At 37.7% G+C, this 25,766-nt stretch overlaps 1 protein-coding gene across 1 annotated transcript in view; it reads left to right on the forward strand.

Moving 5' to 3' along the window:
• Positions 1-2,651: 2,651 nt before the first annotated feature.
• Positions 2,652-25,766, forward strand: part of LOC139730667 (uncharacterized) — a 31,189-nt gene continuing 8,074 nt past the window's right edge. The window contains exons 1-17 of the mRNA XM_071641527.1: positions 2,652-2,658; positions 3,516-3,604; positions 4,328-4,518; positions 4,890-5,170; positions 5,701-5,967; positions 7,660-7,780; positions 8,203-8,608; positions 9,286-9,431; positions 10,052-10,237; positions 11,065-11,379; positions 12,374-12,531; positions 13,235-13,394; positions 13,943-14,050; positions 18,216-18,533; positions 19,121-19,297; positions 19,997-20,129; positions 21,010-21,168. Of these exons, the coding sequence (XP_071497628.1) occupies positions 2,652-2,658; positions 3,516-3,604; positions 4,328-4,518; positions 4,890-5,170; positions 5,701-5,967; positions 7,660-7,780; positions 8,203-8,608; positions 9,286-9,431; positions 10,052-10,237; positions 11,065-11,379; positions 12,374-12,531; positions 13,235-13,394; positions 13,943-14,050; positions 18,216-18,533; positions 19,121-19,297; positions 19,997-20,129; positions 21,010-21,168 (3,222 nt within the window). The remainder of the gene's footprint in view (positions 2,659-3,515; positions 3,605-4,327; positions 4,519-4,889; positions 5,171-5,700; positions 5,968-7,659; positions 7,781-8,202; positions 8,609-9,285; positions 9,432-10,051; positions 10,238-11,064; positions 11,380-12,373; positions 12,532-13,234; positions 13,395-13,942; positions 14,051-18,215; positions 18,534-19,120; positions 19,298-19,996; positions 20,130-21,009; positions 21,169-25,766) is intronic.

Genomic DNA, 25,766 nt, shown 5'->3' on the forward strand with positions numbered 1-25,766 from the left:
ATCTGGTGATGAAATAGGATTCGTAATTCCGAAAATAAAATATGTTTTATTTTTCAGCGAAATGCGGTGTTGTTATTGTTAAGATACTATATAGAATATTACGCAATGAAATTTAAGGGAAGAGCGCTGGAATACAATTGGAATTTTGGATTGCATTATTGATAGAAAACGAATATTTCCTCTTCTTCCTCCGTATCCCACCTTTCCCATACTCTATAGCCAACATCGTCATCGGGATGAACCATTCTTTGCCACATTCACCATTCAATTATCGGAATCAGGAATGTAACAACATCAATATTTACAAAAGGTCACACAAGTGCTCGGTTTTCCCACCTCCCTGGTTATACCACCTATATGGCCTACATGCTTACATCCTATAAGGTCCAAGGAGCATATCAACTAAAGACATGCATATGGTGAAATGGAGAAGTTTGTCGTCGAGGGATTAAAAAGCAAAAATTACAGGATGGAGACCAAAATTAATAATTGGTTGTGGTGTGCCATATAATACCGAACTTTTTTCTGTTCTCTACTTATCTACACTCAATTTTCATTTTGCATTGAATGAGGTAATAAAAGCAGCCAACTTGCGTTGCTTCTTATATATAGAAATTACAAAAAAACAATTAATAGTCTTACGATGGGGTGGTAATTGTCTCTAAACATATCATTTGCCATAAACTTGGCACCTGTTTCTTTTATAGAAAGTTTATTATGATTAACTAATGTGGACGGGTCTCTGAGCATATGAAAAACAATGCAAAAAAAAGTACATGAGTTTCTTTTGAGAATTGAGGCAAAATATTCCACAAAACCGATACTTTCCTATATACAAGTGATAAATCTGCAATAAGCCGAAAAAATATATGAGTTACATGGACAAATCTATATCAAATGCTAGAGCTTGTCATATCTTAATTATGTGAATACAAAAACTGTAAGTCAGAGTCTATTATTGTTTGTAACGTTTGGCCGTTAATTTTGTTGCATGATGACCTTGGGAAATGAAGTCTTTCAGCTGAAAATATCCCAAACCAAGCTGCAATGATAATTCATTATGATTGCACTGTATACGTCAACTTGATATATGCCAGCAATGAACCATGTTAATTGCGACTTAAACTAAATAATTAGTATTCTTTCTTGCATATATATACCCATGGATGTTCTTATAGCAAAACAAAGCTTTTCAAGGGGGGGGGGCATAATTGCCCCGAAGCGCATCATGCTTCAAACAATGGCCTTCTGTCAAAGAAATATTTTTTTAATTATTTCTTTCATTGTACATAACCACTTCAGACAAGGTTTTTATCATCAAGTGACTTTATGAAAAATAAATTGGAAATGAATAGATGTGGCTCTTATCGCGCGCTCTTTTAAAAACTGGTCCCCCTATAGATGCTATAATTGCTAAATGAATGGATGTTGGAGCATATAGTGGTAAGAAGTGACCTTGTACGGCTATCAAGCGGGCTATTTCAAGGGATAGAAGAGTGGTGTATGAAGACATCTTATGTTGAGGGGCCACAATACCCCAGCTCACCTATACATGCAAGTGTACTTCATTTTTCTTGTGTGGGTTCATACATATCCCGATGTTATTATCTTGGTGATTATCTATTGTGTGAGATGAAGAAATACTAGTAAACAATATCGTTATATTTTTAAGTTTAGTCAGTTGCCGCAATGTTTCCACGAGAGGGACACGATATTATGAAGACAAGAACTGATCGGAAGAGCACGTTGCTAATCATCTGTTTCTTTTTTATTCACTAACATATATAGCTGCTATTAAGTTATAGAAAGAAGGGTCTCAACTGAACGTATTCATCAGCAAACACGAACATAAAAAATACATGTACATAGAATAATACATTATATATCACATGGGCCGCCCACCCACAACTCATCTCCACATACAAAATTTTTACAAAAAAATTTGCACAATACTCCGCTGCACTTTCTTTTTTCAACTTCATTTTTCGCTCTTTGGATGCCATGTGTCTTGGGCATGGTGTATAGCTCCGTGCATAGTGTGGATATAGTGACTAAATAGGCCCTATCAGAAACAGGACTATCGCACCAGAAAACCTTTCCATGCAGTAAACAGTGCATGGAAATACTCCACGGACAGTGGATGCATGCATGTAATGTATATGGAGAGTGTCCTTGGGACCTCTGGGTGAGGATGCAGGGGTCACTAACGTGACCTCTTCCGTATTACGTAATGACAGAATGATCGCCCTCGCTCACTGGGGGTAGATTTAGGCTCCTCCCACTTGAAGCGAATGTGCCCAGACCCTTTGCCTTCGGCAAAGGCGGCGACTTCGTCGCGGGGCGGCGACTTCGTCGCCGCGGAGTCCAGTTGGCAAAGGGTCTGGAAACCAGACTAACTGCTAGTAGGCGATCGTCGCGAGATACCAGTGCTCGCTGAGAGTCCCGCTGCCGCTGCGGCCGCCGAGCTCTCAGGCAGATGGTCGTTTCGTCCATCACGCGCATGTACAAAAACGGGTACGTACAAGCTGCGCTGGACCGACAGGCCAAGTTTTGAGGTCGAGAATATCTCCGGCTTAGAATCTCTGCGTCTTCCAAACCACTCGTACGACAAGTATGAAGCTTATGAGCATGGATCAACCATTTGAATTACAATGAAGCGTAAGTAATCTAAAATCTCCCACAATTACTATTGTGTCAGCTAGAATGCCTTATTGTTTTCTTTCGTTATTTCAAGTGCACAGCCTGCATGACGTGTTTACTACCAACGTTGTCATCGTGGTCCCACGTGTCTATATTTACGTTTGTGTAAACGCGTTTGAGATTTGAAAATGCAATCAATTCGACGAAACGTTAAATTATTATCTTTGCTATTTCATCATGACCTAGACCACTCTATCATATACAAGACAGAGGTTTGTACACTATAAAGTAGTGTCAGTCAGGAAGGGGAACGAGTTTGTAGACAGCCTACCTACCCAACTAACACATTTAGAACTGGTCTACACATGTAAGTCGAGTAAGATTCATGAAAGCTAACAATGTCAATGATGAGTAAATTTAACAAAACATTACAAATGACTGGCATTTTATTATGTCTGTGACCGATAAATCATTCATTTCTAACAAGTTACTAATATCTAATAAGGGCAAATTTAAGAAATTAAAACAAAATTATGATGATGGGTTTATTTGCATGAAATACCATAAACATAGGCATAGCCAGCCCAGGGTCTTAATAATATTTCTATCTTAATGCCTTAAAATACCTTTGATAATCCAACTGTAGTGTTAGACTTTACATATTCAGTACCTTACCACCACTATTGAGATCCTGAGTAAGAATGAAACAGCCATGGCATTCACCCCAACATTGATTTGAGTAAGGCAAAACAAAGCAGTTTCTTCCTTAACTGTTATTTGTATTGTTTTGTCATTAGTTGTACTTGTAGGTATGTACATGTTAATCCATACTTTTTGCTTTGATAAGCTTGCCATTTTTACCTTGCCATAAACAGCAATCGAAGTGAATGGAGACAACTTTGACTCACTCTTGGCATATGATGATCTCTTCTTGGATTATTTCAATGCCTTCCTCCAGTATCCAGTGAGTAACATTTCTTACAGTAACTTGTCTATCTAGAGAGTGTCAATTACATTATCACAGTATTGTAAAATTCCATTTTGTACCTTAGTGCATTTGATAAAATTCTCATTGTGGGTCTACTACAATGGCTCACCAAGTCTTGTGAGAATTTTGCATCAGGGATTATTGTCTTGTTATAATTCAGTATATTTGCACCTCTGAATACTGCATATTTCATATTAGAGAAAGATAAACAATGATGCATAATGACATACAGAAGTTGATTCTATGTATCTATGTACAAGTCATAATGTGAGATTATATGATGTAATATGATATATATGATATGAAATGATATGATACGAGTTTGTTTGTTAATAGCTGTTCTCTTTTTCACAAGGGGCTCTGTCAGCATAGGATAGAAATTTTTCGCTGTTGTAAAAATCTGGGCATGTACATACTGTATGTTGTATGTATCTTCATGTTCTTGACATCTTTTCCTGCTCATTTTATGGTTTGTGTTCTCATCATACATCCTATGGTAATCGCTAAAGCATATATGCTATGTGATAGTACAGTACATTTCTCCTTAACTATCAAATCATGCAAGATACCGTTTGGGTTATATTACTACTGATTAAGAAGTAGCTTCACCATGTGCTCAACATGTATGTGCAAATTGCATAATATTATTTATATATCATGTTTACAACCTCTCTTTGTCGTCTTTTTCCATTTCCCAAGGCATTCCCCCAGCCTCTGTATTACAACCGCCTGACAGGTTCCTTCCAAGAGGTTGAGGATGAAGCCCTGTACAGGGGGGTCCTGGATGCCTCAGACCGCGACCCAAGAAGAGGCCTGTATGGACCAGGAGATGCAGAGAGGGAGCGCATCATGGAGTGGGCAAGGCAGGAGCGACTCCCTCTCTTTCTTAGGTAAATTCTACGGTCGGAGTATTTGTGAGCAGGGTATTTTAAAGGTGACCTAGAAATGTTTGTAGGCCTGAAGGAAATTTCATAATTTGCTTGATGTATATATCAATATACTGTCAAACTCTGTTCCATACAAATGTTTTCGCCTGGCTATCATCCCGCCATATCTTTCTGGTGTTACTGAATGTGATGTGAAAGTTCCTAGAATGAAAAAAAAAGTCTTTATATGTAAATTTTACAGAGTTATCTAGGGGAAAGAAAAACAACTGAACTTCCTTTACCAGATAAAGCCTTTTTGATTAAAAGATATGTAGATGTTAACAAGACTCAATGGCAACATTGAGCCATGTCTGTATCTGTCATTCTTTTCCTAGAACAAAGCTCTTCCTAGAGTACAAGCTATGCAAGCTCTTAATCCGTCCACTTGATGAGCGCCGATCAACCAGCCGCCCTAGCAGCCGTGGCTTGCGGGGCTACAGTCGCCAGACGACAAGCTACACTACAACTTCCACTAGTCTAGCACACAGCCGGGAAGCATCTGCCTACGACAATGACAGCGACTTCAGCTGGCCGGGAGACGCTGATCGGCTTATCCTGTTCAAGCACATGAGACCAGGCTCACGCTGCATCAGTATGCCTCCCATGCTGGGACTTAGTGAGTAATTTGTTTTGTTTTTTGTTTTTTTGTTTTTTTTTCAGAAAGCTTTGTTACCCCTAAGGTAATGAGTGTTTTGAATTGCACCCCCATGACTACATTTCTAGGTTACTACAACATCACACGGTGAATGTGCAATGAATATGAAAGACTTTTTGTCTTCAATCTAAGAAGACTTGTTTGCAGGTCAATGGGAGACTTGTGAGGGGATGATGTCATGACCTCATGTAGTATGTATGTGATTGACTGGTATCATTGGTGAAACTGGTATCATTGGTGAAACTTTGTAAAAAGATATCAGTTTAGAGGAACAACCATAGGAAGTGAATGCTGGGAAAAAAAGCTTGGCAAGTCACATCAAAGAGCCTGAACATTGAAAGAGTTCATCAGAATGTATTATATGGTATGTTATGGTAATATGAGTCATATTAGCCATTCAGTCTCAAGCTTTCTGAACATTTATTGTTGTTGTTGTCTTTGATGAGCTGGTAAGTGATTAAGTCACTTCTTGAACGAATCAATTTTTACAGCTGTAAATGGTGCCCTCTGGAGTCCCATCGATGGCTATTACTCCTACAAGATGTCACCCACCAAGCTGCCCTCTCCGACCAAGGCGTCACGGGGGAAGGCAGAGAGCGGAAGGATGACAGGAAAGTCATCCCTGCCCTCAAGGGAGAAAACGCTGATGGAGAGCGTGGATGAGATACAGGCCGGTGGTGACGCCATGGAGAGACTCCAACTCAACAATAGCAGACAGGACACACAGCTGACTCTGAAGAGTGGGGATGGTGAACAGGGTAGGTGATGTTTCAGTGGGAGGCCTAGTGAGGGGATGTAGAGATTAGATTTTGCTATAAATTCTATTTACTCCGGCATTTCACTATTCTGTCAAACTTTGAAAGACTTTCCAGAATAATATCATGCAAAAGAAGCAACGGAATTCTATACTTTGTAGAATGATCTAGGCTCTGTTATTGTCAGTGGGTGATAAAACAATGCTGCACACTGGCACTGGTCCAACGGTCCCTGACCATTAAAAATCACTGTTGGACCTGTAAATTTTTCAGGAATTTACTGGTAAAAAAAGGAAAAAACTGGGTACCTACTCGTCCTACAGACAGGTCGGACCAGTAGAAGATTATCTTTTATGCTATACTTTGTAAGCATGTCCAACCTGCTGAGCTTGAATATCTGGAAAGTTGCATGGTGTAGTAAATGTGTATGCTTATGTGTTAAATGTTCTGGACTAGTTTTTTATGCCTCCGCCACGAAGTGGTGCCGGAGGCATTATGTTTTCGGGTTGTCCGTCCGTCCGTCCGTCCTTCTGTCCGTCCGTCTGTCTTTCCGTTCGTCCGTCTGTCCTTCCGTCCGTCCGTAATAAATTTTGTGGACAGGGTAACTATCAAAACCTTTTAAGGTATCCTATTGAAACTTGGCATGTATGTGTATTAGGGGGTGAAGTTGTGCCTATCAACTTTTGGGTGCACATGGTCAAGGTCAAAGGTCAAAAGGTCAAGGTCAAATATGTAAAATTTCACTATTTCCTCCATATCTATGCAATGCCTGAAGATATTTTCTTGAAACTTAGTGTATACATGTATTACCCAATTAAGATTCTCTGGTGAAAGTTTTGGGTCATGAGGTCAAAGATCAAAGGTCAAAAGGTCAAGTTAAAATATTAAAACTTCGCTTTTTTCTCCGTACCTTGGAAATTGTTCAAGGTATCTTCATGGAACATAGTATATATACATGTACTGACTGGCAGTTATTATCTAGAGAATCTAGGGTTCATAGGGTCAAAGGTCAGGGGTCAAAGGTCAAGTGCAACACTTCAAATTTTTACTATTTCCCTCTTACATGTATTTATGTAATGCCAGCAGTTTTTTTTTTACACTTGGTGTATGCATGTATAACCTAAATTATCTGGAAATTTTCTTTTTCTCTTTTTTTTTTTGGGTGGGGGGGGGGGTTTGCCTCAAAGGTTAAAAGGTCAAAGATCAAGGGAAAGTGCTGAACTAACTTTTTCCTCCATATCTCAGAAGTGGCTCAAGTTATCTTGAAACTTACTACATATTTATGCATGTTCTGCCTGACAGTGATTATCCTATGAATTTTAGGGTCAAAGGCCAAAAGAAAATGGTAACAGTGTACTTTTCAATACAGAAATTACACTTTTTCTCCATACCTTGAAAATTACAGTATTCATACACTTATGAATGGGTCAAAGTCAAGTTAAAGTCCTTGAATCCCCAAATACATGCTCTCCTATTCATCTAATTAAACCTAGGTAAAGGAAGGTGAACATTCAACACATTTGTGACAAACATGTAATTTCAATATTTTGCCAATATTGTGAAAATGTAATTATACATTGTCCACACGTACTATAGACCTATTAGGAGAATCATGCATTATGGCGGAGGCATAGCAGTCGCCTTAGTGACATTTCTAGTTATTTCTTGAAATGTACATGTATTTTGTATACACAGCAAGAAAAAGTGCATTAAAAAGTGAGTCTCGGAAGGAAGCCTCACCCAAGAAGCATGCCACCATCCAGACACCCAGGGATGACTCGGGAAGAAAATCTCGGAAGAAATCTGACATGAACGGGTATGTTGAATGCGATTATCGGTACACATTGGATCCATTATTCCTATATTGTGTAGGCATGTAAGTAAGCTAAATGTCACTGGAATAGTATTTGTTTGAGTCATCACAATCTATTTATTTGAGAGAAAGTATTGGCAGAAAAACTACCCACAGCATTCAAATCACTTCAGATAATAAAGTTTAAGAGGGTGTAAGATAGAAGAATACCAAACCAAACATATTAGACGTCATATCAGGAATACATGTTTGAACCAATTTCACCCATTGTTACCTAGACTCTCATGGGAAATCTAATTTGGGATTTCCCCTCAGCAGATATGATAACTCGCTAGGAGGTAGTTGCTGAATCTGTGGTTTCTTACGTATATTGTCATATCTACCATGATGCTTTCCCCCACTCTAAACAGTGACATGCGTAACAGCAGATCACCACAGAAATCAGTTTCAAGAAACATTGACTCTGAAGATGACTCGGAAGACGAGGAGACGGAAAGCGAGGACAAGAGTTTCAGTGATGGCGATGATGAGGAGGAGGATGAAGAGGTGACTGATCACGGTGATCACAGGAAAGGGGAGGAAGTGACAATCCAACACCAGCTTCAAGGAGTGGATATAGAGGACGCAGAATTGAGAGATGACTTCCTCGACCAGGAGTTAAAGGTGGACGATGAGGAGGATGACAATGACAACATCCAACATGAACACAGCATCATCGACTACGAGGATGAGGAAGACTTGGCGGATGAGAGGATGGAGTCGGAGCTGCGGCAGGTGGAGGCCAAACACCGTGTCACATTCCACCAGCTCAAGGAGGAGATCCTAGGCAGTGTAAGTGCAGGTTCCATGTTGCCAAGCATTAAGCTCTGCTCTGTAAGACCAGCTCCTAAAACTTGCTCTGGTATTTGGTGTGAGAGAGATATTCATAATTTGCGTGATGATTCAGCTTTCTGTTGGGAACCATTAGAAAAAAAAAAGTCATATGAATCTATTTCACCATTAATTTTCTGTCTTGAACAATTTTAATCATCATTGACTAGTTTTTATGAGGAATTCCACTGCATTAGATGATTGTTCTTCAATGCAAATCTTCAGTATCAGGTCAAGTAGGTATTTGATAGTTTACTAGAAGTTTTCCCATATCAGTGGTAATACTATTTGCAGACATGTTGATTTTTACTCTCTAACTTTGTGAAGATTGCAGAAACCAGTGTGACTTTTAAATAAGACAAAGGCTGAAAGAGTCTAGTGAGAAATGCAATTCTGAGTTCAATCCCTTTTTGTGTACCCTGTTTAAATTCTGCATTGGTAAATGTTTCCTTTGAGACAAATCAGAGATGATTCTGGCAATTCAGATTTAGTCTCTTCAAAGAGGACAGGAACTGGATGTTTGGCACAAGTTTGAGGCATATTCAGAGACCATTATAGCCAGTCGTAATATGAAAGACCAGCAAGCAGCTCTTCAGTAAATGTATGACAAATATCATTGGCTGTTCTGTCACTTGCAGCTTGTTGGCATGGAGCTGTTCAAGGCCTTTCTTGCAGGAACTGTCGGCGAAGACATGCTGAATTTTTGGTTAGACTGTGAGATGTACAGGGACAATGTGCAGGCACTGGAAGATGGTGCAGACATCACAAGAACAAGGCTTTTCAGGTATAAAAAGCTTGATCATCATTCTGGATGTGCTTTTATACTTTTGGGATGTTATAGTTTGGGTTATAGGTATGTTGCAAGGTGTGGTTGGTTGGTAAGAAGCAAAACTTTGTAGTTCAAACAAAGTCCATGTTTTTCAGTGATTTATACATGGTATTGCACGATGGTCTTTAAGGTTTAAAGTGCAAGGCATTTTGTTGGTGCTTTTTGTTTGTTTGACCAAGTGTTGTCATGACAACTACAATTTCATTTTATATTCCTTTTGTGGAGCTAAGCATTTTTTCAAGGAGTGTTCACAGCGCATGGTGCATGTGATGACCTGTAGATGTTTAATTGCAAAATATTAGTGTGTTTTTCAGTGTCCACTTAATTATTTCCACTGGCAACCATTGGTGAAATCAAAAAATTTTGATGAATGAGCTCCTTCCACAGTTTTCAAGTATTTGAAAGTGGTACATATAACAACCTTGAAGAGTGAATGGATAAGTCAAGACATCTTCTTGTGTTTGTTTGACAGTGTAGCTATCACCTTCAACATTCCAGCTTTCACACCCCATACAAATAAGACATGTATTATTTCTCCTTGTGAGTCATAACTGTCCTATGTGTTGGCATCTTAGGGACATCCAAGACAAGTACCGCTTTAAGCTGATGCCAGATGCTCAGCGTCAGATCAAGCAGGCTCAAGGGAACATCGGCCTCAGTGACTCGGTCTTTACTAGAACCCAATATGACGTCCTGCGCAGACTGAGATCCTACTGGGTAGCTAGATTTCTGATTCACCAAGAGAGGACAGGGGAGTACAGGTGAGAAATAATCAGAAACTGAAACGGAATTGTGAAGTATATTTGACAAATGTCATGGATGAACCCAAAATATGTTTCATATTTCTATTGATTAACTTTTTACCTTTGTCTGCCTAAATATGGAAGCATAAAATGCAAATGTGTCAAGAGAAAGATGCAGGGTAGTCATTCACAGTGCTTGTAAAATGATGTCATGGTGAGGAATAGTGATGAGAAGATATCAAGTGAATAACTAAGCAGATCCATTATCATCAAAAAGTACAATAGATCAACTTAACATATTAAGTGATTTCAGTTTGGTTGTTGAACAAGAAATGCAGCACTATGATTGTGGCAGGCTTGATTGCATTTGGCTGTCGCTCCAGAGTTCAAGGGAATTGAATTCTTTACATTTTTGTATTTATTTATTTATTTATTTTATTTTATTTTTATTTATTTATTTATTTATTTATTTTTTTTTTTGGGGGGGGGGAGACATGATGTTGTTTTTGGTGTGGTTAAAAAAAAGGTTGATTTTGCTTATTCATAATTGACAGATGAAGACTGTAGTTGTAATTGGAACTTATTTATTATGTAACTGCAGCTTTTTGTGAACATCTTTTTAACAGATATGAACTGTCTTTGACCAACAGAAGTGAAGTCCTGTATATTTACATACTGCTAAATTTTCCAGTATTATCAATGAGGAAGCACCACTGTGACCCAGAAATGTCATTAGATGTGATACTGAATGTTTGAAAGATGCACATCACCTCTTGTAAATAGTCTTTTATGACATTGGATATTTCACCTCTTCTTCCTCTTTCTGATCAAAACAAACTCTCCAGTTATGACCGCCTCAGAGAGCGCCACCAACGGATGATGGAGGAAGCCAAGAAGCCTGTAGACACGTTTCTGCCCTCCATCTCGCTGGTCAACTCCTTGCCCGTTCGCCCGTCCTCCTGCTTCCGGCTGGCCACCACCCAGAAGGACTGGACGCGAGTAGCCAGGGGAGGAAGGCAGATGGAGCCTGTCATCAGACCCGGTCAGCTCATGGCTCTGGATGAAACCAAATACATCCCACGCCCGATGTCGGCTCGGTTTCACATAGGACTGGCATGTGACAGAGATGCAGGCAGGCCATTCCAGAGATACCTAGAGAGGTAAGCAGTGTGTTTCTTCTCCTTTGACATTTACAAATTACCACAACTAATTTCAGCAGCATTATCTTCTTCATTGATCAAATGATTTCATCATTGCTGTCCTCTTCTTGTACTTCAGTACATGGAGAAATGTCAAGGACAAAATAAATGGTATCAATGTTGACTAAATGTGAACTTTGGGGTATCTACCCCCTAAAGTGTATGGGAGACATTATGTTGTGTTGTCTATCCATCTTTCCCAGTTTTCATGATTTCAATTTAAGAAATATCTCAGGTGGTGAATTCTGATGTTACATGGCCCAGATGTGCTGCATGATTTATAGTTGTGTTGAGTCCTCGTTTGGTTCCAGATGGAACGTTGAGGAGTATCTCGAAGAAGAAGAAGAAGAAGAAGAAGAGTAGAGATTTGACAAATGTCCTTGAGGTCAGAGGTCATGAAGGTTACTAAACTTTGAAAAAAAAAAATATTATTTCAGACTATTTCTTCAGCTATGTATGTCAAGTAGTAATATCATTTGGTAGGAAAATTCTAATGAATAGACAATGGTAAATGGTGAAAGGTCTCTTAATTTAGCCAAATATTTGATTTCCCTGCTGCAACTCCAGCTTGGAAATCCAGTTGGAATGTAATGTGGTATGACGAATAGAAATGATTTGTTTATTGTTTCTTTGTGCAAAGGAGACTGAAGTCATATGTTAAGATTAATGAACTTCATGTAAATATTGATATAGGACCAGGCCTGTTGAGGAAAAATGTAACCATGTGAGAAGGTAGATTGTGTCTTATTCAAAATCCCACTGCATTCATATCACTCTATTTTGACGCATTCTCTAATCTTTGGTTTCATGGAACTGTCTATGGTAGATTTAATTAATTGCATTTACCCCTTGCATGTGACACATAATGGAGTTTCTATTGATAGATAAATAGCAGATTTCTCGACAGTTTCCCACTCTACTACTTTTGTTTTGTTTTGTTTTTTCTTGCCAACAGACATTCTGATCGCCTGCTCTTGGCAAATCTTCTCTTCTGGCAAGATGTGTCAGATTACGTAATGGCCGAAGACCGATCAGCTGATCGCTTGCTGCTCATGGGCCAGGCCTGGTCTATTTTCAACCGTTACATCATGGATGGTGGCATATGGAATATAGGTGTGTGTAGAGCATGTATCTTTTATCATACATTCAATAGTTCTGGGGCAAGCATGAGTGTCCCATGACATCTATCCTGACTGACATGTTTATGATATATATACTTTGAGTAATTACAGTGGGGAGTAATTTTTGATGTGTAAGTTGTTGTAACCTCAGAATAGTTATCTTCAGTGTCTTTCCAAACAAAACAAAACAAAATTAAAAGCAAAAACAAACAGTGACTAGGAAACTGTAATATTCAGTTTCTACCACATTCCCCTTCATATCTCTTTCCTTAGTGCATCAACATTTTCTTTAAAAGGTATCATTGGTAACTTTAACTCCAACCATTAATTTCCATTGTGCATAAATTGGCACACTAGTCAGTACATTAACCTTTTCTCGATCTCAAATTACAAATAAAGTGTGTGCTTCAGTTTATGCTTATACATTTTCCAATTATGATTTCTGTATTTTATATGTAACATTTCAGAAATGAATGCAAAATATGTACCGGTAAACTGTACAAGACATCTATTGTGTGACGGGTTGACTTTCATTTAGACAGTTCTGTCCATCTCTCTAGATCCTTCTGACAAGTAAGAGATGAAGTAGGGAAAAGAAACCCATATATATACCGTAAACTCTTATATGTCTCTGTTGAAGTAATATTTCTGCATCTTTCTTACTATTTCTTCATTTATTTATTTACTTTGCTCAGAGCTACCGCCTGGAGAGCGAGACTTTATCCACAGCACCCTCCTGCTGACCAGTGACTTTGTGGAGGCAGCAACCTTTGACCGGGCAAAAGAGCATGCAGTGAAGCTGCTGCAGAGAGAGTGGTTACACTTTCTCAAGGAAGACCTCAAGACGTTTTTAGAGTGAGTTCTATCACTAGATAACCCAAATCTTACACTAGACTTGACCTTTTGTGAGTCATCACTCAGTCCATATCCCATATTCATATCATGGCAATGTATTTTCTTGGTTTTGATGGACTAAAGTGATAATGTGAAAGGTCAAAGGTCACTACACTTTGCCTCTCCCCCCCCCCCCAAAAAAAAAAAAAAAATAATAATAACAATAATAATCAGTCATCTGTGATCATTAGGGTATTTGTTTTTAAATGTCTATGATATTGTGTGACATATTACTCAGGCTAAATAATGAAAGTTGGATGCTCTTAAGAATTATGATCTTTATAGAATATTTTTATTACTTTGTTTTCTATGATAACAGATATATGTTTCTTTATTCATTTGCACATTCGTCGCTTATCAAATCTTGTAAAAGAGCGCATGTAAACATACAATCACAAATCATTATATTCGATCATGTTGCAATTGAATGTTCATCGCTATGATTTGCTGTAGTTTACTACAAGTTACTTATTTGTAAAATGTTATTTCTACATTAAAAATCTGTTCAGTTGTCGAGCTAGGCCTGAGGATCGCATCATGTCTGCAAGCTCCCACAAAACATCCTACTCTGACAGATCAGCTCTGGCAAGGAAAGAATCCATCTACACTGGTAAACTGTAAGTATTTACAAGACATGTTCCCCCCCCCCTTTTAAAAGACTTAAAGAATCATGTGACTTTAGAATACGTAACATCATATGTACTCTTGCATCTATTCTATCAGTAACAACAGAGCGAAGTTGATGATGGTTGACAGGATACAATTGATGAATGTGATGCTATGAATGTGAAGAGTTTAAAACTGTTTCAATTTTTTTTTGTATGTTGTACATTGAAGGTAAAAGCTTACTGCCAGTAGAACTGTTGACATCCAGCAGATTTCTTCAATACATGGCAGTCATCATAAGAAGAAAATTGATTGTGTTAAGTTTATTTTTATCTCTCTTCTTCTTTATTTAGCATTAACAAATAAAAAGTTACCATGATCTCCTCTTCTTTTTTGTATGCTGTAAAAGTTCTGTTTCATGATGCTCAACAGGTTTTGCGGAATATCCCATGAAATGCGTTTGCACATATAAAACTTGTGAAGTGAGGTTGGCGCAAAACTGTTTCTATTCAAATGGGAGCTGTAAGACTGCAACACTAGATTTGTTCAGAGTTACCGCCAATGTGGGGATCAACTGATTGAAATAAACTATGTAATGGAAAATGTCATGTACATTAACATTTGCCTGTAACAATTTCAGATGCTTTTGTTGTCACACATATTTCAAATTGTGTGTGTGTGTTGGAAGCATCTATCATGCATGCATTCCAGGATGTTATGGATATTAAATCTGGTGTAGTTTATACGGTGTCATTATACGGTGTCATAAACAGCACTTGATTCCATTTTGTGTCCTTACGCTTGCAACAAAGGCCTTCAGTGATATCCGTCATTCATCAAAAAGCCAGGTAAAGGAAGGTTTTCAAAGAGTGTTGCAGTGTTTTTGTTTTTTTAATGGAATATTTATAGGAACAATTGTGCAATGCAAAATGTCAAGAATCACGTTTATAGGAAAACATCAGAGAAGCTATACTTGATTAAATATCAGTTAATTCCACGTTCATCACAAATCTGATGTTAAATGATGACACAGATGTGAACCAGCTCTAGAGCTCAATGTGAATCAAGGGCCAATGTCATTGTAACCTGTTCCTGCAATTTATGAAGAACAAGCACTTTAATAGCTAAACTCTTTTTACTTGTCTTAGGAGCAATGAATTAGGTCAAACTCATGTCATTGTTGTCTCTTCTTTTTGTGTGTGTATGTTCTTTCTGTATGTCATGAAAATGTGCTTGAGCAGTATTTATGACTACGCCACAAAGTGGTGCCGGAGGCATTGGTTTTGTTTAACATCATGGAAATTATTGTCAGGATTTTCAGGATTGTCAGGTGCTACACAGTTAGGATTGGAATTTGCAATTTTTGTTGGAATTTAGGTCACTTCTTTTTCCCCCTCTATCTACCATCTACCATCTGTTTGCTCACTTCTGATATGCTTGCTGTTGAGACAAATTTTATGATTGCTCCTGTAATTATTTTAGTGTAAAGAATATTTCTTAGTCAGTGTTCACATGATATATTAACTTGGTACATACAAGTAGTTCATTATGTCACTGTAAAAAATATGTATGTATATGCAGTCTTTTTTATCATTGAGGAAATTGTTCTGTCCATCCATATTCGTGTATTTGTTGCTACAGGAACTTGAGAGAACAATAAGGTGCCATGATGGAGATTCCTAGTGAATTTAGTAATGAAATTTTTGGGGAGCAATCTGGCATTAGTCGGGGAGCAGTTGCAAAGAGCAATTAGTGTATGGTGCACATCAAACATAGTGCCCTCATGGTATACTAGCTGTGAGGGCTGTCATTGGCAGTATCATTTGTCATTGTCTTAGCTTGCATACCATGCAAGTAACCTTTTTAGGTCTGTCTCTCAATATGCATGCTATCTTTCCTCATACATCCCTTCCTTTCAACCCCCCTCCCCCCACTACGTACATCGGTGCCTCAGTGATGAGAGCAGTGAGACAGATATGGAATCCAGTGATAATGACAGGTGACGTGCCTCGATCATCCCCGAAAAAACTCTCGTGCTGTTGCACATGCACACTCTAGGTTCTTCACCCTTTTGATGATTTGCTGTTATGTTTTCTTTACCTGCACTTAACCAGCAGTGAAAGCACTTGAAAGTATTGTAGTGACGTGTGTGTGTGTGTTTGTTTGTGTGTGTTTGCAAAAGAGACAGATTTTTGGAAGGGCACAAAGAAGGAATCATTGGTTTATTGTTTTTTTTTGTGTGTGTGTGTGTTTGTGACTGCATAGTTTAACTATCAAAGTTATGAAAGTATGAAGTTTACATGCAGTTTGCACACTCACATGTAAATTGCACATACTTCAGGAAGTGGGTAGCTGATTGGTTTATCACATTATTTAGTGATGATTACTTTGTAGTATTTGAAATCACTGCTTATCATTATTTTGTGCAAGTGTCTGTCAGTTTGGCATCTTTATTTTTTCTGTCACATTCTAAGTTTGCAGTTCCTTTATTTGCTTGTCAGATTATATTTTTGACATTTATTCAATTTTGAGATTATTAGTGCAATGTATGCCCTGTGTTTATTCTTTCTTCTGTATATTTGTCATTATATTTTTAGGCAAATTGTAAGTTTTACAAGATGTAGCGATTCTCTACTTCTCTTTTGTTATGAAGCTATGGTCATTTCAGTTATTGATTTAAAGTGGTATTTTCTATCTCTGTACTTTAAGTAGAATGATTTATGCATTATCTAGAATTGAGCATCAATGCAATTATTCTTTGAATATCCTTCACTGTTTTACCTGCAATCAAATAACATTTTTTAACACATTTCTCTTGCACATATTTTTCATTATCATTTTTAGAGTTCAGTTTTTACTGTTTTTGTTTGTTTGTTGTGTTTTGTAGGGATGCTACCTTTTTACATGTGTGCATGCATCCTTGCACCAGTTCTGCTGTAATTTGTCATGGTACAAATGAATTAAACATGTGTGAGTATGTGTGTGACAGCTTGTATGCATAAAAATTTTGGCTACATGTTAAACAGGTGGTTTTACTTTTTTTTGTGTGTGTGAATGATAGGCTTTAGTAATTGCAAATTTACAAATGCTTATATAAATGAAAGGATTTATAAAACAGGGAAAATACGTCTTGCATTTCAATGACTTCAATAAAATTTACCCACATTTGTAGTTTGGTATATTCTCAGTGGTTTTACAGAGGAAGTCCTGTAGAACCCCAAAGCTACACTGTGATGTGGCATGGTCTTGTTTTCAATCAATATGTAGTGATCTCAGTAGAAGTTATCATAGCTGTGTGTTACAGGCCACAAATAATCAGTATGGGTAACTTTTGTGCCAAGAGATGTATGTATGAGCAAGCAAATAATGAATAATCTTGTTTGCTAGTGAGAGTATATTTTGTGTCTGTGTTGCAAGTTTGTATCTATCTATGAGTTTTCTCCTTGGATTAATCTGTGACGTGAGATGATGATGATGCAGAAAAACAATATTACCGATATTCTGTGGTGAATATATCAAAATGTTAATTGAGGGTTTAAAAAAAAATCAATTCAATGTGTGTCCGAGTTTGTCTGACATCTGAGGACAATGAATAATATTTGCAGTGTATACACTCTCTTTGTGTGTATGTTTCTGTATTTGTATGATGTCCAAGAAGACACATCCACGCTAACTTGTTCGTGTATGTGTGTTTTGTGTTTATGTTTGTTTGAGGACAATATGCTAGCTCTCTGTTGGACCCTTTTTATTTCACTAGGTCTCCATTCTTGTCCGGCTTTGCAGTATGTACCCAGAGACTCCAACTCTCCCGCTTTCGACGGGAGATCTCCCGCTGAAAGTCCATTTTTGCCAAATCTCCCGTTTTCCCGCTTGAGATTTAATTTCTCCCGCCCTGGCTCTGTGTCTCCCGTTGGAAAGGATTTCTTACTTATTGCCATCGTATGTTGAAAAAATAAGCCTTAGACAGCATGAGAGAGCATTTAGAACCCTAGAGCTGGACCCCGGCCGCAAGGAACTTCGCGCTTTGCGCACATCAACTTGGGGTCTCCCGTTTGCTAGGGGTTTCAGGTGGGAGAATCTCCAGATCAGAAGGTGCTTGGGGTTGGAGTCTCTGTGTACCATAATGCTTGTTAGGCATATAAATGATGTATCCTGTTTTTGACATTTTTCTTTCAGTAGCGATGAGGAGACAGACAAGGGCAAGACGAAGAAACCTGAGAAAGTAAAAGCCAAGAAGGAGGACACGGCCAGTCAGGCGGACAAGGAGGCCATGAAGAAGCTGCGAGAGGAGCGCAAGAGGAAGCAGATCGCCATGCAGCGGAAGGTGGTGCGCCAGGCCCGAGCCCGTCAGCAGGCGGCCAAGAACACCGGCAAGGGTGGAAAGGGGGGCAAGCAGGGGGTCAAGTTTGAAGGTGCAGGCAAGGACCAGAAGGGGGACAAGAAAGGGGAGGATGAAAAGGACACCAGCTTCAAGAAGATGTTCAAGAACAAAAGGTGATTCATTGCTCAAACGAGGTCATTAGCTTGTCAAATCTTTCAGCTATTTGTCTCTATTACAGCTCTCCACTCTAAAGGAAGTCTTCCTATTTATGAAAAGTTTGTCATTTTTCAGTGTCCCATTCGTTTTACCTTTCTTACACTCCCTTAGGTAGTTTCTGTAACTTTTTAACATTCACCTTATATGAAGATAACTTTCACCCATGATATTGAAAACTTGTATGCCACAAGATGATATGTGTGCTACATCAGTGGAGGAGTTAAAAACCAAGAACAAACAATTGCTGTGTAATCTGTTGCTCACCTGTGCCAAATCCTCAGTAATCTAGTTTTATTGTCATTTGATGTTGGTGGGTGGCAATTATTCATACCTCAATACAATATGCTCTCAACATTGACTAAGAGCTTGTTGGCTTTATGGTTTGGTAATTTAATAAAATCTGCAGCATTTACAACTTTGTCTTAAAAGCAATATTTACAATTGTTATACCAGGTGAAAGCTCTTGTATATATTTGCACATCCTTTCTCATTCCTCTGCCGTCAAAGTCTAAGAAACATGTTTTTTTTTCTTTCCCTTGTCCAGCATTATGAATCTCTTCAGGACATTTGCCCAGGATTTTGAGAGCAAGGACATCAACAACATGATCCAGATGTACTTTGACATTGACATCTTCTTCCGTATCCCTGAAAACCTGGTCGAGAAGCGGATGACGCTTTCGAAGCAGATCTACGGAAACTATTTTGACCCAAACTCCAGAAGGTATGATTATTTATGTAACTTCTGTTCAACATAGTTACCTGTACATTTCAGCTTGCTTTGGGTTTCCTTTGCCCTGCACATGAATTCCATGGCAGGGATTCATTGTGTGGTAGTAGCAGACCGTACAGCCTTATGTTCCATCATCCATTATACTTAAAAGCACCACCTAAGAATCTATGTGTGGATGGTGTGCTTGTATTTACACTACTTTCACAACATTGTCAAGCTGTTTGCGTAAAATACCCTTTGTAAGAGGAGATACATCCAGCGTTTCTCACTTGCAGTCATCCTATGGGGTAGAGAAGGCAAAATTATGCAAAAGGTTCATGTGGTCCCCATAGGGGTGATGGGAAAGAAATGCTGAGGGCAAGAATACTTCTGACTTCAGTCATCTTATCTTTATCTGTAACCCAGAGTAAATGGTACTGTGTGTATATACTTTCATATTATTATGAAGAATTTAATTTTTTTCAAAGGGCCACTGCAGAGAGGTCATAATCATGGTCAAATCTACCAGAAAGATTGGTTAAATGTCAACCCCTTTGGAGACACTTGTGGCTTTTAATGATTTTGGTGGTTTGTATGTCACTCTTTTGAATGATGATGAATACTTGGTAAATGCTGGCAGCTTCAGATGTCACGCTTTCTCTTAGGAACAGTCATGCTCACACATTGAATGTTGTTCTCTGCAAACTTCAGGTCAATCAACATGAGTCGAGAGGTTCTGGCGCGACAGAGTACAGAGGGAGAGAGGCTGTCCTCAAAAACAATGGACATGGCACTGAAATCTGTCCTTCCTAACATCGAGGAAGCCTTCAGCAACTTCTGGGCTGTAAGTACTTTCTGTTGAAAATTTGTCCCCCATGTCATTGGATGCCCATTACAATGTTTATTTGTGACTCATAGCTAAATGATGCCTCTCAGATTACTATATTCAATACACAGTATCCTTACCATTGTCGGAATGAATACCATCTCAAATATATTTTCATTTTCATTATTTCACGTATATGCATACATATATTGTGTTTTCAGATGTGTCTCCATATAATCAAATACATCATGTATATATCATGAAAACCATCGTCCTTTGATCGTGAGGATTTGACAGGGAAGCATATGAGTGGGATTTACTTCTTCTCAGTCTGGAAGCAAATGTTATCATTATACTTATATTAAAGAGAATCTAGTTATCGTCTTGACTGGAGTACTAAATGGAGAATATTCTGTAAGACTGGGTCAGAACATTTGACAATTGCAGGCAATGGTCATATATAATAATGTGCACAAAATAATAAGATGTCAATGTGTGAACTTGTTAGATGACCATCAGTCAAAACAGGTAATGCCTTGAAGTGAAATGCCAATTTCAGTTGACTTGAATAAGTACAGTGAAATCAAACAAACAGAAATGTGAAAGTTTTATTATGACTAGACATGAAATAAGGAACTCATCCTTTGTCAAGTTCACCTCTTTATGAAACAGTAATGACAGTTATGACTAGATATGCAAATTAGGATGATGATGTCACTGGCTCTCAAGTCCCCTATTTGCCAGTACACAAACCTTCACTGAATTTCCCTTATACATGCATTTCATCTGAACCCACTGCTTGAGTGAGCTAGAGTGATTGCTTATATTGTCTGTGGTGTGTTGTGAGCAACCCATCATCCATCATCTGTATATGAAAACCATGACATGTGTCATTCAGAGTCACATGGAATCAATGGATGAGCAAGGAGGAGGAATGGGAGGAGGAGGAGGAGGAGGTGGAGGCGACAGGATCGAGGGAACGGCCAACACGGGGCGCACTGAGAGCACCCAAAGCATGGTGCTCGCCTACAAGCGACGACGAAGAGGGAAGGGTCCGGTAAGGGAAACAAATGAATACTTCTCTTCCATGTGTTAACTGATTTCCATTCTTATGGAGTTCTATCTATTCTTTGTGCTTAACCAAAAGGAGAAAAAAAAAGACTTCAACAGATATTCTGCTAACTCTTGTTAACTTGCTCTGCTAGTTTGTGAGTTTGTTTGTTTGCGTGTGTGTTTGTGTGTGGCTGTGTGCATGCTTGTTTGTGTAGGTGTATTGGAAAGAACTACCAAACTTCTTCATGTTTTGTGAATTGTGGCTAACATAACTACTTGAACGCTGCTAACAAGTACAAAGAAAAAAAAATGCAAACACAAAAATAAATCACTGTATGATTGTGCAAAAAATAGAGACGTAAACAAATCCTACACAAATTCTTGTTTAACTTGCTCTGTTACTTTGTCTCTATTGTTTGTTGTATGTGTATGTGTTTTTGTGTATGTAGAACTGCCGCACTTCACCGTGCTGAGTGAATTGTAGAAAACATTAAAAAAAAAAACCAGCATAGAAATAAACCACTGGATAATTATGCTTAATATATTGTGCTTTTTATCCACATGTTTCTACTCTAATTGCCTGTAGTGCCTTAACACTTAATCTGTTCTAGTTTCAGGCTTGATTCATGTGGTATTCAAACAAAGATTCTGAACTCTCCAGCATAACATCATCTGAATGTAACCTGGTTTGCCATCTATGCATATTCAGTGTACCAAGTAATCCTGGTAATGATATATAATGTCAGTGGAATGTAATTAGTCAATCTTGATGGTCCAACTGCTGTTCATTATGGATGTGTTCCAGAGAGAAAGTGTTTGTCTGCATGTTCTACTGGATTTTTGCATTGACTATGCGTCAGATTTGAAATAAAACCAGGCAAATATGTTTTTTTCCTGTTTTTTTTTTAATGTTAAGTATGTAAAGTAATGTGGCAAATTTGAGACAACAAATATAGGAAGATGATTCTCACATGATATACATAAGTGTTGCTTTATATATTTGTCCTTGAGATATAAATGCTTGACATTTTGCACATTGAATGTTACATACCAACTGTGTGTAATAAATGTGGTGTTATAGCAACACATAAGTTTGGAGAGTTTTGTGACCAAAAAAAAAAAAAATAAATAAAAAAATACATGTATTAAGGAGTATTTAGCAGTAGCTCCAGATTTACTGCTGCATAATGCATCACATAGTCAACTGGCATGCTGCTAAGCCAAGCCTAGACCTAACCTCAACCCTTCACAAAACAGCTCATCTGCACCCCAAAGCCTTGGCTGAGCAAAAACTAAACACATAAACCAAAGGCTTGTGTTTGTAGCTTACATACTGGGTCGTGCAAAGAGTTTGCATTTTGAAGCAACTCATTTTGCCTGGTGGATGCTTGTTTGAAGTACATGTATGGCAGTATGTACACGTGTATTACATGTAGTGCTGTTGTGTGTGTATGTAGCATATTGTACACTGGTGTAGTAGTGTATTGTACCTGGGTTTGTGCACAGTCACATAGATATAGATATGAATAGGACAAAGAAATAGGAATAGAAAGGAAAATTATCAATGCAACAAAATATATCTCATAGAATATGAGGTTATCTATTTTCTCGCAAATTTCACAAGGTTATCTATTTTTCCCTCAAATTTCATTCCCATCTTTATTGAATTCTTCTGAGTATATTAGAAAGCAAGATGTGAAGCATTGTGAGCACGTAGTCTTTATCATGGAAAAACTGGTAGAATGGTGATTCATTTGAAATTAGGTGTTTTTGGGGTGTTAAAACCAGCAGCTGTCAGAACAAGAAAATAAATGAATGACTTTGAAAAACAGTGCCAAAATTGGATTAAAGAAAAATTGATTATTCGAAAAGCTTTTTTGCAGAACTGGCCAGCGATGGTAATTTTTTTCTTCTTCTTCATTTTGCCATTTCTTAAGGTTATTAAAAGATATATTTCATTTGTGCATATCATTGATGATGATAATTGTTTGGATCAAATTTTGCTGTCAAAAGGTGATCTACAGTAATTCATCTCCAGTGAATGCATGCAGGTACAATATAGTCTGAATAGTACAATATAGTAATATAGTCATATTCATAGGGATGCATAGTACAGTGTGATGATGTGTAAGCCTATATCCTTCATCCGCCTAACGGTCTTTCTCAGTGTCAGTTGTGAGTGTATGTAGTGTATGTATGCTATATGTATGTATGTATGCATATATATGTGTGTAGGTATGTATATATGTATGCATATATATGTGTATGTATGTATATATGTATATATGTATACTGTATGTGTGCTTTTGTATACAAATGTATGTGTGTATATGTGTGAATATGTAGACAGTTATGGTGCATTATTTATGTACACATGTTTGTGTCCTGCTATGAGTGGCATCATACAAATACATTTCATTATTAGAAACTGTCCATAACTATCACTTTCTTATCTCACTTGCTCATCATCAAACCAATAGCCTGAAACTCATGTAAGTAATGCATCTGCATTGTGGCAGCTCTGTGAGTTGTCACTGCTATTTTGAGTTTATGTAGCACAAAAAAAGCTGAAAAAAAGAAAGAATTTGCACCAGTTTTGTTCAGAAATTCATGTGACACTGCTTAGATGTATTAACTTTGTACATTGTTATAGCAAAACTCTTCCATGCAATCGTTTTGTTTGTTTGCTCAGTTGTTTTTGATTTTCCAGGGCATGTGATTTGTGTTGTTGGTTATGGTCAATTAAACCCTGCATTTGCATTGCATTTTGTGTGTTTGTGCATCCATAAAATAGGAAAAATAAGACCATAGTTATTTTTTCTTTACTGCTGTTGCCAGCTTTCTGAAATTATGCCAGTTTTGGTTGCTTCTATTATTTTGTCTTGCCTCTGCACTAGGAATACTGGATATCGCAATCTTAACAGGTCATTTTGTTATTTACTGTTCATGTCCCCCACCCTTTCATGTCATCATGACAGACATCATTTCAACAGATTTGATATAGACAGAGTAAGACAAAATCATTAGGCTGTGAGTCATTTTTATGACATTTGCCTTAAGTTACCAAGTAATACCAATATCAAGCTCATAAAAGAATGTATTTTAGGATGTAACGTCAGAACAAATCAAGTAGTCACCCAAAATGAACCAGGATCAAATGGGAAGAGAAAGTCTTTTGTCGAAATAAATCCTGCAAATACCCTTTATGCAGCAAGTTGCGGAATGTTCACCAAATTAAAACCATAATGAAGTATGATAGCATATACCTGCCAACTGTTCAGTTTTAATCTGAATATTCAGATTTTTCACTGAAAGAAAATGCATTAATTTCAGTGTGTTCTGATTTTTTGGAAATTCTGTTAATAGTAAAGTATATGAAATTTATGAAAGTTCAGATTTTTAAATTATTTTTCTCTGTTTGTTCAGATTTATTAAGTCTCAGGGTTGGCAGGTATGTGATAGACACATGGCATTGTACATTTAAGTACAACTTGACAAATTTTTAGAGAGTTATAACTGTTTTCAATCTTTAGGATAGCTTTCACTGCACTCTTGAATAAGGTTATTTGAAAGGTACAGGTCATGCAACTGATGTTATTTCTGGTTATCTTCATTATTCAGAAGGTTTGCTCAGTTCCATAACATACAAATGCCATATAACCAGGTGTTTGCTAGTCCAAAAGGAAATGTGGTTTGTTAATCAGAACACTTGGGGTGTTATTCCAAGGGTAGTTGTCCAAATATTACGTAAGGTTCGTTAATCTGAAGTTTCACTAGTCTGGAAAGGAAACAAGGTATGTTATGCAGAAGGTTTGTTAATTTGAAAGTGAAATAAGGTTTGTTATTCTGCAGTTTCGCTCGTCCGAAAATGAAATACGGTTTAGACTTACAGTGTGATTTTGACTCTGCTCTGTCTCACATTTCATTCTCTCATGGGTTAAAGCTGGGCTCTGCTTTACTAACAGTGGTACTCTTCTCTCATGCTGTCACCCATAAACATTATGTACCTTGGTACTGAAGTTGTTTCATCCTTTCGCAAGAAAGAAAAATACAAGATTTCATCAAATATATTTCTCTTTACTCTTCCTTTTTCATTCTTTCTAATTTCTTTCTTGGGCTTGTGTTTAGTGTACTTGTGAAGTCCCTATCAAAAAAAAAAAAAAAAGAATTCTCTTGCATTTCTGTGTGGTACAATTCCTTCTTGGGCAAACTAACCTATCTTTTTTCTTTAAAAAAAAAAAAAGCAGAAAGATAAATATTACAGTGCCTCAGCAGGAGATGCAAGCTTCCGCTCAATAATAAGCACAAGATTGAGACTTCCTTTCATGAATGATTATCAATGTATATATTAAGTGGCAGTCACATGCAGATGGTAATTCATCAAATAGATCAGCAAAAGAAACTCTTTCAGAGTTGCATCGACAAAATACTTTCTATGCCAGTGGCAATTGGTTTCCAAATTTCCTTCACTTATCATGTCAGTCTAGTAGTAGTTCTAACTCTGTCATCAAATGTGATATTGTAATGACGTCTTTTTAAATCACAAAGAAATAAATGCCTGTTGGTACTAAAGCATGAATTCATAATTCTAAACACAATCTT

The sequence above is a fragment of the Diadema antillarum genome, unplaced genomic scaffold (genome assembly GCF_040938485.1).
Source record: "Diadema antillarum isolate AM-2024a unplaced genomic scaffold, OU_Dant_1.0 seq00000326_RagTag, whole genome shotgun sequence".
NCBI lineage: Eukaryota > Metazoa > Echinodermata > Echinoidea > Diadematoida > Diadematidae > Diadema > Diadema antillarum.